This window comes from Gastrolobium bilobum, unplaced genomic scaffold (genome assembly GCF_033153095.1).
Source record: "Gastrolobium bilobum isolate Gb01-03AN ecotype WA unplaced genomic scaffold, APGP_CSIRO_Gbil_v1 utg18029, whole genome shotgun sequence".
Lineage (NCBI taxonomy): Eukaryota > Viridiplantae > Streptophyta > Magnoliopsida > Fabales > Fabaceae > Gastrolobium > Gastrolobium bilobum.
Window position 1 is genome coordinate 26,489 of NW_026898907.1, and position 11,978 is coordinate 38,466.

At 35.8% G+C, this 11,978-nt stretch overlaps 1 protein-coding gene across 1 annotated transcript; it reads right to left on the reverse strand.

Moving 5' to 3' along the window:
- Positions 1–9,407: 9,407 nt before the first annotated feature.
- On the reverse strand, positions 9,408–11,512 carry LOC133285316 (mitochondrial uncoupling protein 3-like). The gene is given in 3 exon segments (XM_061482533.1): positions 9,408–9,914; positions 9,917–9,952; positions 11,504–11,512. Coding segments are annotated over 3 exon segments (552 nt in total).
- Between the last annotated feature and the right edge of the window lie 466 nt (positions 11,513–11,978).

Sequence of the window (11,978 nt, forward strand, 5' to 3'; positions counted from 1 at the left end):
GCCGGACGGAGACGTCGGTGCGCTTGGTGGTTGGGATTTTGGAGGGAAGTAATGAATTGGTTGGAATAATTTGGAGGGAAACATTGTTCTGGTTTGAATAATATGGAGGTAAGCAATGTTTCGGTTTGAATAATCTGGAGGGAAGCAACAGATAGGGACAGGGGTATTTTGGACAAAAAATTAATAAATAATTTAATAAATTTATTAATAAAAAATTAATAAAAAACTAGTTTTAACAAGCAAGTACGAGCCGTGAGTCGAGGCGGCCGGACGGAGACGGCGGTGCGCTTGGTGGTTGGGATGTTTGAGGAAAGTAATGTGTTGGTTGGAATAATTTGGAGGGAAACATTGTTCTGGTTTGAGTAATCTGGAGGGAAACAATGTTTCAGTTTGATTAATCTGGAGGGAAGCAACGGATAGGGACAGGGGTATATTGGACAAAAAATTAATAAAATAATTTAATCAAAAATAAAAAAAATATTTTAATAAAAATTAATAAAATAATTTAAAATAATTTAATAAAAATTTATTTTTAACAAGCAATTATGAGCCGTGAGTCGAGGCGGCCGGACAGAGACGGCGGTGCGCTTGGTGGTTGGGATTTTGGAGGGAAGCAATGTTTTGGTTGGAATAATTTGGAGGGAAACATTGTTCTGGTTTGAGTAATATGGAGGGAAGCAATGTTTCGGTTTGAAGAATCTGGAGGGAAGCAACGGATTGGGACAGGGGTATTTTGGGCAAAAAATAATTTAATAAAATTTATTAATAAAAATTAATAAAAAATTATTTTTAACAAGCAATAACGAGCCGTAAGTCGAGGCGGCCGGACAGAGACGGCGAAGCGCTTGGTGGTTGGGATTTTGGATGGAAACAATATTTTTGTTGGAATAATTTGGAGGGAAACATTGTTCTGGTTTGAGTAATACGGAGGGAAGCAATGTTTCGGTTTGAAGAATCTGGAGGGAAGCATCGGATAGGGACAGGGGTATTTTGGACAAAAAATTAATAAAATTTTTATAATAAATAATTATTTTTAACAAGCAATTATGAGCCGTGAGTCGAGGCGGCCGGACGGAGACGGCGGTGCGCTTGGTGGTTGGGATTTTGGAGGGAAGCAATGTGTTGGTTGGAATAATTTGGAGGAAAACATTGTTCTGGGTTGAGTAATCTGGAGGGAAACAATGTTTCGGTTTGAAGAAGGAGGGAAGCAACGGATAGGGACAGGGGTATTTTGGACAAAAAATTAATAAAAAAATTTAATAAAACTTATTAATAAAAAATTATTTTTAACAAGCAATTATGAGCCGTGAGTCGAGGCGGCCGGACGGAGACGGCGGTGCGCTTGGTGGTTGGGATTTTGGAGGGAAGCAATGTGTTGGTTGGAATAATTTGGAGGGAAACATTTTTTCTGGTTTGAGTAATCTGGAGGGAAACAATGTTTCGGTTTGAATAATCTGGAGGGAAGCAACGGATAGGGACAGGGATATTTTGCACAAAAAATTAATAAAATAATTTAATAAAAAATTAAAAAATGCTTTAATAAAAATTAATAAAATAATATAAAGTAATTTAATAAAAAATTAATTTTCACAGGCAAGTACGAGCCGTGAGACGAGTCGGCCGGCCTGACGAGTCTGTGCGGTTGGTGGTTGGGATTTTGGAGAGAAGCAATGAGTGGGTTGGAATAATTTGTATGGAAACATTGTTCAGGTTTGAATAATATGGAGGGAAGCAATGTTTCGGTTTGAATAATCTGGAGGGAAGCAACTGATAGGGACAGGGATATTTTGGACAAAAATTAATAAAAAAATTTAATAAAAAATATTAATAAAAATTAATAAAAAAGTTAATAAAAAATTATTTTTAACAAACAAGTACGAGCCGTGAGTCGAGGCGGCCGGTCGTAAACGGCAGCGCGCTTGGTGGTTCGGATTTTGGAGGGAAGCAACGTGTTGGTTGGAATAATTTGGAGGGAAACATTGTTCTGGTTTGAGTAATCTGGAGGGAAACAATGTTTCGGTTTGAATAATCTGGAGGGAAGCAGCGTATAGGGACAGGGGTATTTTGGACAAAAAATTAAAAAAATAATTTTATCAAAAATTAAAAAAATATTTTAATAAAAATAATAAAATAATTCAAAATAAATTAATAAATTTTTTTTTCACAGGAAAGTAAAAGCCGTGAGTTGAGCCGGCCGGACGGAGACGTCGGTGCGCTTGGTGGTTGGGATTTTGGAGGGAAGCAATGTTTTGGTTGGAATAATTTGGAGGGAAACATTGTTCTGGTTTGAGTAATATGGAGGGAAGCAATGTTTCGGTTTGAAGAATCTGGAGGGAAGCAACGGATTGGGACATGGGTATTTTGGACAAAAAATTAAAAAAATAATTTAATAAAATTTATTAATAAAAATTAATAAAAAATTATTTTTAACAAGCAATTACGAGCCGTGAGTCGAGGCGGCCAGACGCAGACGGCGAAGCACTTGGTGGTTGGGATTTTGGAGGGAAGCAATGTGTTGGTTGGAATAATTTGGAAGGAAACATTGTTCTGGTTTGAGAAATCTGGAGGGAAGCAATGTTTCGGTTTGAAGAATCTGGAGGGAAGCATCGGATAGGGACAGGGGTATTTTGGACAAAAAATTAATAAAATTTTTATAATAAATAATTATTTTTAACAAGCAATTATGAGCCGTGAGTCGAGGCGGCCGGACAGAGACGGCGGTGCGCTTGGTGGTTGGGATTTTGGAGGGAAGCAATGTGTTGGTTGGAATAATTTGGAGGAAAACATTGTTCTGGGTTGAGTAATCTGGAGGGAAACAATGTTTCGGTTTGAAGAATCTGGAGGGAAGCAACGGATAGGGACAGGGGTATTTTGGACAAAAAATTAATAAAAAAATTTAATAAAACTTATTAATAAAAAATTATTTTTAACAAGCAATTATGAGCCGTGAGTCGAGGCGGCCGGACGGAGACGGCGGTGCGCTTGGTGGTTGGGATTTTGGAGGGAAGCAATGTGTTGGTTGGAATAATTTGGAGGGAAACATTTTTTCTGGTTTGAGTAATCTGGAGGGAAACAATGTTTCGGTTTGAATAATCTGGAGGGAAGCAACGGATAGGGACAGGGGTATTTTGCACAAAAAATTAATAAAATAATTTAATAAAAAATTAAAAAATGTTTTAATAAAATTTAATAAAATAATATAAAGTAATTTAATAAAAAATTAATTTTCACAGGCAAGTACGAGCCGTGAGACGAGTCGGCCGGCCTGACGAGTCTGTGCGGTTGGTGGTTGGGATTTTGGAGAGAAGCAATGAGTGGGTTGGAATAATTTGGAGGGAAACATTGTTTTGGTTTGAATAATATGGAGGGAAGCAATGTTTCGGTTTGAATAATCTGGAGGGAAGCAACTGATAGGGACAGGGATATTTTGGACAAAAATTAATAAAATTTTTTAATAAAAGTATTAATAAAAATTAATAAAAAAATTAATAAAAAATTATTTTTAACAAACAAGTACGAGCCGTGAGTCGAGGCGGCCGGTCGTAGACGGCAGCGCGCTTGGTGGTTGGGATTTTGGAGGGAAGCAATGTGTTGGTTGGAATAATTTGGAAGGAAACATTGTTCTGGTTTGAGAAATCTGCAGGGAAACAATGTTTTGGTTTGAATAATCTGGAGGGAAACAATGTTTCGGTTTGAATTATCTGGAGGGAAGCAACGTATAGGGACAGGGGTATTTTGGACAAAAAATTAAAAAAATAATTTTATCAAAAATTAAAAAAATATTTTAATAAAAATAATAAAATAATTCAAAATAAATTAATAAATTTTTTTTTTCAATGGAAAGTAAAAGCCGTGAGTCGAGCCGGCCGGACGGAGACGTCGGTGCGCTTGGTGGTTGAGATTTTGGAGGGAAGCAATGTTTTGGTTGGAATAATTTGGAGGGAAACATTGTTCTGGTTTGAGTAATATGGAGGGAAGCAATGTTTCGGTTTGAAGAATCTGGAGGGAAGCAACGGATAGGGACAAGGGTATTTTGGACAAAAAATTAATAAAGAAATTTAATAAAATTTATTAATAAAAATTAATAAAAAATTATTTTTAACAAGCAATTATGAGCCGTGAGTCGAGGAGGCCAGACGGAGATGGCGGCGCGCTTGGTGGTTGGGATTTTGGAGGGAAACAATATTTTGGTTGGAATAATTTGGAGGGAAACATTGTTCTGGTTTGAGTAATATGGAGGGAAGCAATGTTTCGGTTTGAAGAATCTGGAGGGAAGCAACAGATAGAGACAGGGGTATTTTGGACAAAAAATTACTAATATAATTTAATAAAAAGTTAAAAAAAAAATTAATAAAAATTAATAAAATAATTTAAAATAATTTAATAAAAAATTATTTTTCACAAGCAAGTACGAGCCGTGAGACGAGCCGGCCGGCCCGACGAGTCGGTGCGGTTGGTGGTTGGGATTTTGGAGGGAAGCAATGAGTTGGTTGGAATAATTTGGAGGGAAACATTGTTCTGGTTTGAATAATATGGAGGGAAGCAATGTTTCGGTTTGAATAATCTGGAGGGAAGCAACAGATAGGGACAAGGGTATTTTGGAAAAAAAAATTAATAAATAATTTAATAAATAATTTAATAAAAATTAATAAAAAATTAGTTTTAACAAGCAAGTACGAGCAAAAAATTAAAAAAATAATTTAATCAAAAATAAAAAAAATATTTTAATAAAAATTAATAAAAAATTATTTAATAAATTCTTTTTCACAGGCAAGCAACAATTATGAGCCGTGAGTCGAGGCGGCCGGACGGAGACGGCGGTGCGCTTGGTGGTTGGGATTTTGGAGGGAAGCAATGTGTTGGTTGGAATAATTTGGAGGGAAACATTGTTATGGTTTGAGTAATCTGGAGGGAAACAATGTTTCGGTTTGAATAATCTGGAGGGAAGCAACGGATAGGGACAGGGGTATTTTGGACAAATTTGGCAGTCTGTGTTATGCTTCCACACTGCATTCTGGACGTACAAAATTCTCTCCTAGAGCTCGAAAGGCTGCTTTCCTTGGATACCGAGATGGAACTAAAGGTTTTCTTTTATATGACCTTACCTCTCACACTTTATTTGTCTCCCGTCATGTAATCTTCTATGAAGATTACTTCCCTTTTAAAAATCAGCATACAGAAGCTACCTACCCATACATTATCCATCTGATTTACAATATTTTCCTGACTTTGACCCCTACCATACCTGCACCATACCTATTATACCAGATATTATACCTACCCTGCCCAACCCTACTACACCTACTGCTCCTCTTTCTCCCTTATCCGTGACTGACCCTGCCCCATTACCTACTACTGACTTTGACCACGACATTGCTGATAGCCCTGCTCCATTACCTGTTGCTTCTGCACACATCCCTCCTCGCCGCTCTTCTCGTCTTCGAACTGCTCCTAGTTACCTCATGGACTATCACTATGGCCTATCCGTTGCACAGCAGGATCAGTCTTCTACAGGTATTACTTTTCCTTCTCACAATGTTGTTTCTCATCCTTTATTCAATGTTTTAACTTATGACTCATGTTGTCCTTCATATAAGGGTTTTTGTCTTAGTTCCATTGTTCACACTGAACCCCATACTTACTCTCAAGCTGTTAAGCATGATCACTGGCGTAAGGCAATGGACAGTGAGCTTTCTGCTTTATCTAGCAATGACACTTGGTCTGTGGTTCGTCTTCCCGTTGGCAAGCAACCCATTGGGTCCAAATGAGTTTTCAAAATCAAGTATCATTCCGATGGCACCATAGAGCATTATAAAGCTCGACTGGTTGCCAAAGGCTTTAACCAAATCGAGGGAGTTGATCATTTTGACACATTTTCCCCAATTGCAAAGATGACTTCTGTCCGGGTTCTACTTGCTGTTGCTGCTTTAAAACATTGGCACCTTGAGCAACTCGACGTTAACAACGCCTTCTTACACGGTGATCTCAACGAAGACTTTTACATGGTTCCACCTCAAAGCCTTCCAGTTTCTGATTCCTCTCTTGTTTGCAAGCTCAAGAAGTCTTAGTATAGGCTTAAGCAAGCCAGCCGCCAATGGTATGCTAAGCTTTCTTCAACCCTCGTTTCTATTGGTTACAAACAGGCCCAGGAAGACCACTTGATGTTCACATATGCTACCCCTGTCTCTTTCACGGTGCTGTTGGTGTATGTAGATGACTTTATTCTCTCTGGAGACAACATGTTTGAGATTGAGCGTGTCAAAGAGTTCCTTGATCGTCAGATCCGGATTAAGGATCTTGGTAGTCTTCGATTCTTCCTTGGCCTCGAGGTGGCTTGTTCCACAGCTGGTATCACTCTTAACCAGCGCAAGTATGCTCTCGAATTACTCTCTGATGCTGGTTTACTTGCCGCTAAATCGCAGTCCTCCCCTATGGATTCTTCGGTTAATCTTGCAAGAACTCAAGGGACTCTTCTTCCTGATGCATCTTCCTATCGACGTCTCATTGGCCATTTGTTGTACCTCACTACCACACGTCCTGATATATCCTTTGTTGTACAACAGCTCTCTCAGTTCGTGTCTCAGCACTATCTTGCGAGTTGCAGTGGCTGCAATATCTTTTCCAGGATCTCCATCTTCCTTGGGAGAAGCCAACCTCCATCTTCTGTGATAAGCAGTCTGCTATTCACCTCGCCCACAACCCAACCTTTCGCGAGCGATCCAAACATATCGAGTTGGATTGTCATGTAACTCTTGAGAAAATTGCGTCTGGACTTGTGCATTTGCTGCCTGTTTCTTCTTCGACCCAGTTGGCTGACATTTTCACTAAGCCTTTACCCACTCCTGGCTTCTTGTCTATGTTATCCAAGCTGGGTCTCGTTGATCTCCTGCGCCCATCTTGTGGAGGGTAATACAGAAGCAGACCCCTAATCCAGTTCATGCAACTGTTCCACGTGCCAGCTCATTACATTCAGCTTCCTTAGTGCATATGCATCCCACTAATCACAACAGAACTGAAACTAACTCTGTTAAAGTAGATTTAGTTAGTTAGCTTTTCACTCTTTTCTATTAGACTTAACTTAGCTAGTGATTATTTGTGTATACTTTACTTACCTATATATATTGGTAGGTGTTGTACAGTCTCATAACTTGAATATATCATTTTTTAGTTTTATTAAAAATGTGCAAGCTTTTGCTTTCTGTTATGGTATCAGAGCGTTCGAAATCTCACTGCCTCCCACTTTCTTTGTAGTGGAATTTCCACATGTAGGTGGACTTGTATGTTGTCCACCCTTCAAGCCCAGTGGGCTCTCGTGTGAGGGGGCGTGTTGAGAAATATAGTCCCACATTGGTTGTATGGGCAACTAATGTGAGGTTTATAAGGCCTTAGGCACTCCCACCTTTTCAGCTAGCTTTTGGGGTGGTGTATCCCCAGGTTCTTAACACTCTTCCTCCTCCTCGATCCTTCCACTTCGCCATCGGCAGCTTTGCTAGGAAGACACTTTCAATCGCACATATCTAAAAATAGCAATTTCAAAATTACAAACTATCTAAAAATTGCAATTTCAAAATTTTTAGTCATAATCATCTTAATTTTGTAATCACAAATAGCACATATCTGAAAATTGCAATTTCAAAATTCTTAGTCATAAACATCTTAATTTTGTAATCTACTTACCAAGCCAAGTAAAATAGTAATTGATACAATGCTGATAACTTGTACTGGATAATTTTCTCATAAATAATGTCAATAACTAAAAATGACTAACCCATCCAGCTCAATTTGCAAAATTTCAATTTAGGAGGGTAAAATTAAAAAAAAAATAGTTATCAATTAGAAACACAAAACCCTCCTCATATTGAAAAGGATTAACAAAATTACAATAAAAAAACATACATAGTTTGTTTCTTGGACCAAGGTCCTCTATAATTACGAAATAAATAAATAAATAAATTCAAAATAATAATAGTATAAGTATGACCCTTCCCTTTTCCTCCTAAAAATGAAAGATTGCATTCAGAAAATGAGGCCGAAACTGAAGATTAAATTGAAAATCAAGCCGAAACCTACCACATGTACATCGTCGAAGCCGAAGAGGATCGATACACCGACCAATAAGATTTTGTTATTACATCCCTTTTGCCACATGTAAATGAATTGAAGAGTTTTCCTATTGGGTTCCTTATATATGTTATAGGATTTCGTTAGTTAAAGAATATTGTTCATTAGATTATATTTTCCAAGTAAGATCTTCTATATTGAAGGTTTATGGAGCATGTGCAAATTGAACTATAGTATGCGGGACAAAACATCAGAGGAAACTATAGTATGCGGGGTAAAACATCAGAGGAAGTTGAAATTTTTGGGTTCCATTTTGTGGCCACATTCAAGTGACAAATCACCCTAAAATGTTTGAAAAGACCTTGAGATTACCTCTAATCACGAAGTCAAAGTTTTTAAGATTGTGATAAAATTGCTCCATTTTTTAAGATTTTTACCATTTTTTAAAAAAAACTTATTAATCAAAAAAATAAAACAAACAAACAAATTTTAAATAAAAAATATTAGGTAAAGGTACTTCATAAAAAGAATCTCTCCAACTTAGAGAAATTTTTATATAAATTTAGTCTACACAAACTATATAGATTAAGGGGTTATCATTTCTACTTCAACGATAGAAATTTTTTTTCTACCACTAAGACATAAAAAGAAATAAGCTTCGTTATTATTTTCTCTCTCATTCCTCTATGCTTTTTTTTTTCTATCACTGAGACAAAAAAAGAAATACGCCCCGTTATTATTTTCTCTCTCATTCCTTTATGCTTTCTTTCTCATTACTTTATATCTAAGTGGGAAAAACTTCTTTTCTACGACCGAAGCAAAAATGATAATTTCATAGATTATCATTTTAAATTTACACGTCATCATTTTAATTGTAAAGTAGTTATTTGAAACAAAAACACTTATATAATCAGGTTCGATTTCTAAGAGTTACAATTCCTAAAGAGGGTAAAGAGGTTCAAACCCGAAACCAGATTAATGGGGTCCAATAAGGCTTCGAACACCGATTGGTAATTATAAAAAAAAGAAACTTATATAATTAGTCTATATAAGAATTGTGAGTAAATTTTATCCCTAAGAAATATATTTTTTGGAGAAAAATACTTTTTATTTTACGGCAGACATTTCCCCCAAAAACATTTGGAACAGTGTTCAATTAAAATGAACAAAAAAAGTAATAAGAGTAAACACTTTATAAGTTGAAAGGTTAAAGAAGTATCAATTGGAAGTTTCCAAATAATAGTATAAACAGGAGAAAATATATGGGTGTGTGTACTCTGGAGGCTGTGAATTGTGAATTTGTCATGAATAAAAGTCTGCCAGTACGTATAAATCAAAACTTGATATTAGAAAGAAGGGAGCCCTGCAATTTTTCTAAATTTCTCATAGGAAACCCAGAAGACAAATTGCCATGGGCCAAGCCTTGCCCATGTAGGGAAGAATCCTTTCCACAGTGCTCTTATATATCTTATTCCTTCAACTTTAACTGTCTTTACCAAGCAATCATAAGAGCTACTATATAAGAATTGACTTTCCATTTTAGCTGCTTGATTCATCATTCTAGTCTTCACTACATCAGCTGGACAACTTAAAGAAGTTGCCGCAAGACCTGACATGATGGAAGCTAATGTGTGGGCATAAACATTATCCTCAGCTATCCTATTTTTAATAACAAATTGTTTAGCATGATCATAACAGGCTAATTCTCCCATGCTCACTAAGAAGGCTCTTTGGATATTAAGAAAAACACCCTTCCACAGTCCTTTAAATCCTTCAGCTTGAACTATTTTGTCCTGAATAGAATACCTAGGTTGATGAACTTGGCTCACCATACGGCTATCTGCTTGCATCCTCTCCTCACCTTGATAAGATCAGCTGGGCTTGCTATGACCTGTACTACTAATTAAGAGTAAATAATAGAATATTGTAATTTCCAAGAAAAATATAATTAAAAGTGAGCAGTTAATTGAAACCTTACGGCTACATACATGGATTATATATTCCCAAAAGAAATTCCAGGTTACTGACTTACTATTTGTTGGATATTATACCATCGTAAAATTGCATTTTATCATAAAGCTAAGCAAATATTTCTTCGACATTTATTATCTAATGGCTATTTTTTCATCTAATTAATGAAACCATCAATCTATTCTCCAGCACAACACAGGGTGCGAAAATTTGAAACATTCTCTATTAGTTCAGTACATGAATCTCTACAATTTGGTAAAAGGTTGTTAGATGCCCGAGTTCTTTGGTTAAGATGGACTCTGATATTTGTGGATTTGTTACTTGTAACAAGCTTAAAGCTTAGTAAACTTAAGCTTAAGGGGGAGTGTATACTGTATCATGACAAAGGCAAACCAGAAAGACATGCTAAGTCCCCTCCTTTAAGTTGAATCACCTAGACCAGAACCAAGACAAGACAAATGTTATGTATAGGACTGATTAGTCTCCTAGATGAGCCCTATTAGCTTAACCCTTCTAAAAACTAAGATAAACATTAGTTTAAAGAAAAAAGAAAAAAGAAACCATGCTATACCTGATACCAAATCAATCAATTGCATAAAACTAAGAACTGATGTTCAAAGACCACATAATCTTTACTATGTTCATAAAATCTTGGAGATGGTGTTCTTGGAAAGCATAAAACTCTGTTCTTGAACCTCTCAACAATAGAATCTAAGGCTATAACTTCTCTATTTTTCACTCCAGAATCCCTCTTAGAACTCTTATCCTTAAATTACAACCCTGATGCTCAACATTTTCAATTGAAAAATCACTCCTCGTTAAACCCCAACTAGCGAGGATAGCGATGAGGACAAGTAAATTTCATCTTTTATATTGTGTTCAAGAGTAATTATTCAAAAAATATTTTGTAAAGAAGGGTAATGCATTACATCGAATAACAAAAGTCGAAATAACACTAAATTTAATCTTTTATATTTTTTTTCCTTAATAAACCAAAGAAAAAAATACATGGTTGTTTTACTTTTTTGTTGTTGTAAAAGGTGAGAAAATAATATTAATTTTTTTACAGAAATATACTAAAAATAAAAAAATTCAAATTATATTAGTTTCTAATCTATATTAATGGGACTATGGGAGTAAGTAACTGCCACATGATGACACCCTAACAGTCCCGCTAGGGGTAGTGAGACTATGGGAGTAAGTAACTTCCACATCCGCTAGGGATAGTGAGACCGAGGCTCTTACAAGAGTGGCCCAAATTTTTCCCTTCCACTTTTATGATTTCACTGTAATTAATAACTAACTATTAAAATTATAAATAAACAATTATTATTATTATCTTCATAATAACTTTAATTTAATTTTATTAAAATTAAATAATAATTAACACGATAAATATTTTTTATTTATTTATAATAATATTTTTAAATTTTTACGTATTTAAAATTGCCAAATCTATCGTCAATTATACCTGTTTCATGACTGGTTTTTATTTTAATATTGTATCTATTTGTTTGAAATATTTGATATTATTTAAGTTGGATAAGTTATATCATATATAATGGAAACAAAATTAATTTAATGCTTTTTAATAAAATAATTATGCATTTATTACAGTTTTGAGAATAATTACGGATCTATGCACAATGTGATGCCTCTTTTAGGCGTCACATGTGACGCCCCATTGAGGCGTCTCACCCTAAGAGGAGACGCCCTATTGAGGCGTCTCACCCTAAGGGGAGACGCCCAAATAGGGCGTCACTCATCAGTCATCAGGTGTTGACACGTGTCATGTTTTTTTTCTAAAAAAAAATTAATTTAATCATAAAACTTCTGAAGGCCATAACTTTTGACTTGGGTATCCAAATCAGGTAATTCTTTTTTTGATTCCACATAACTTTTCGAGATCTACGCAATGACATCTAATTTAATATATTTTATTTCTC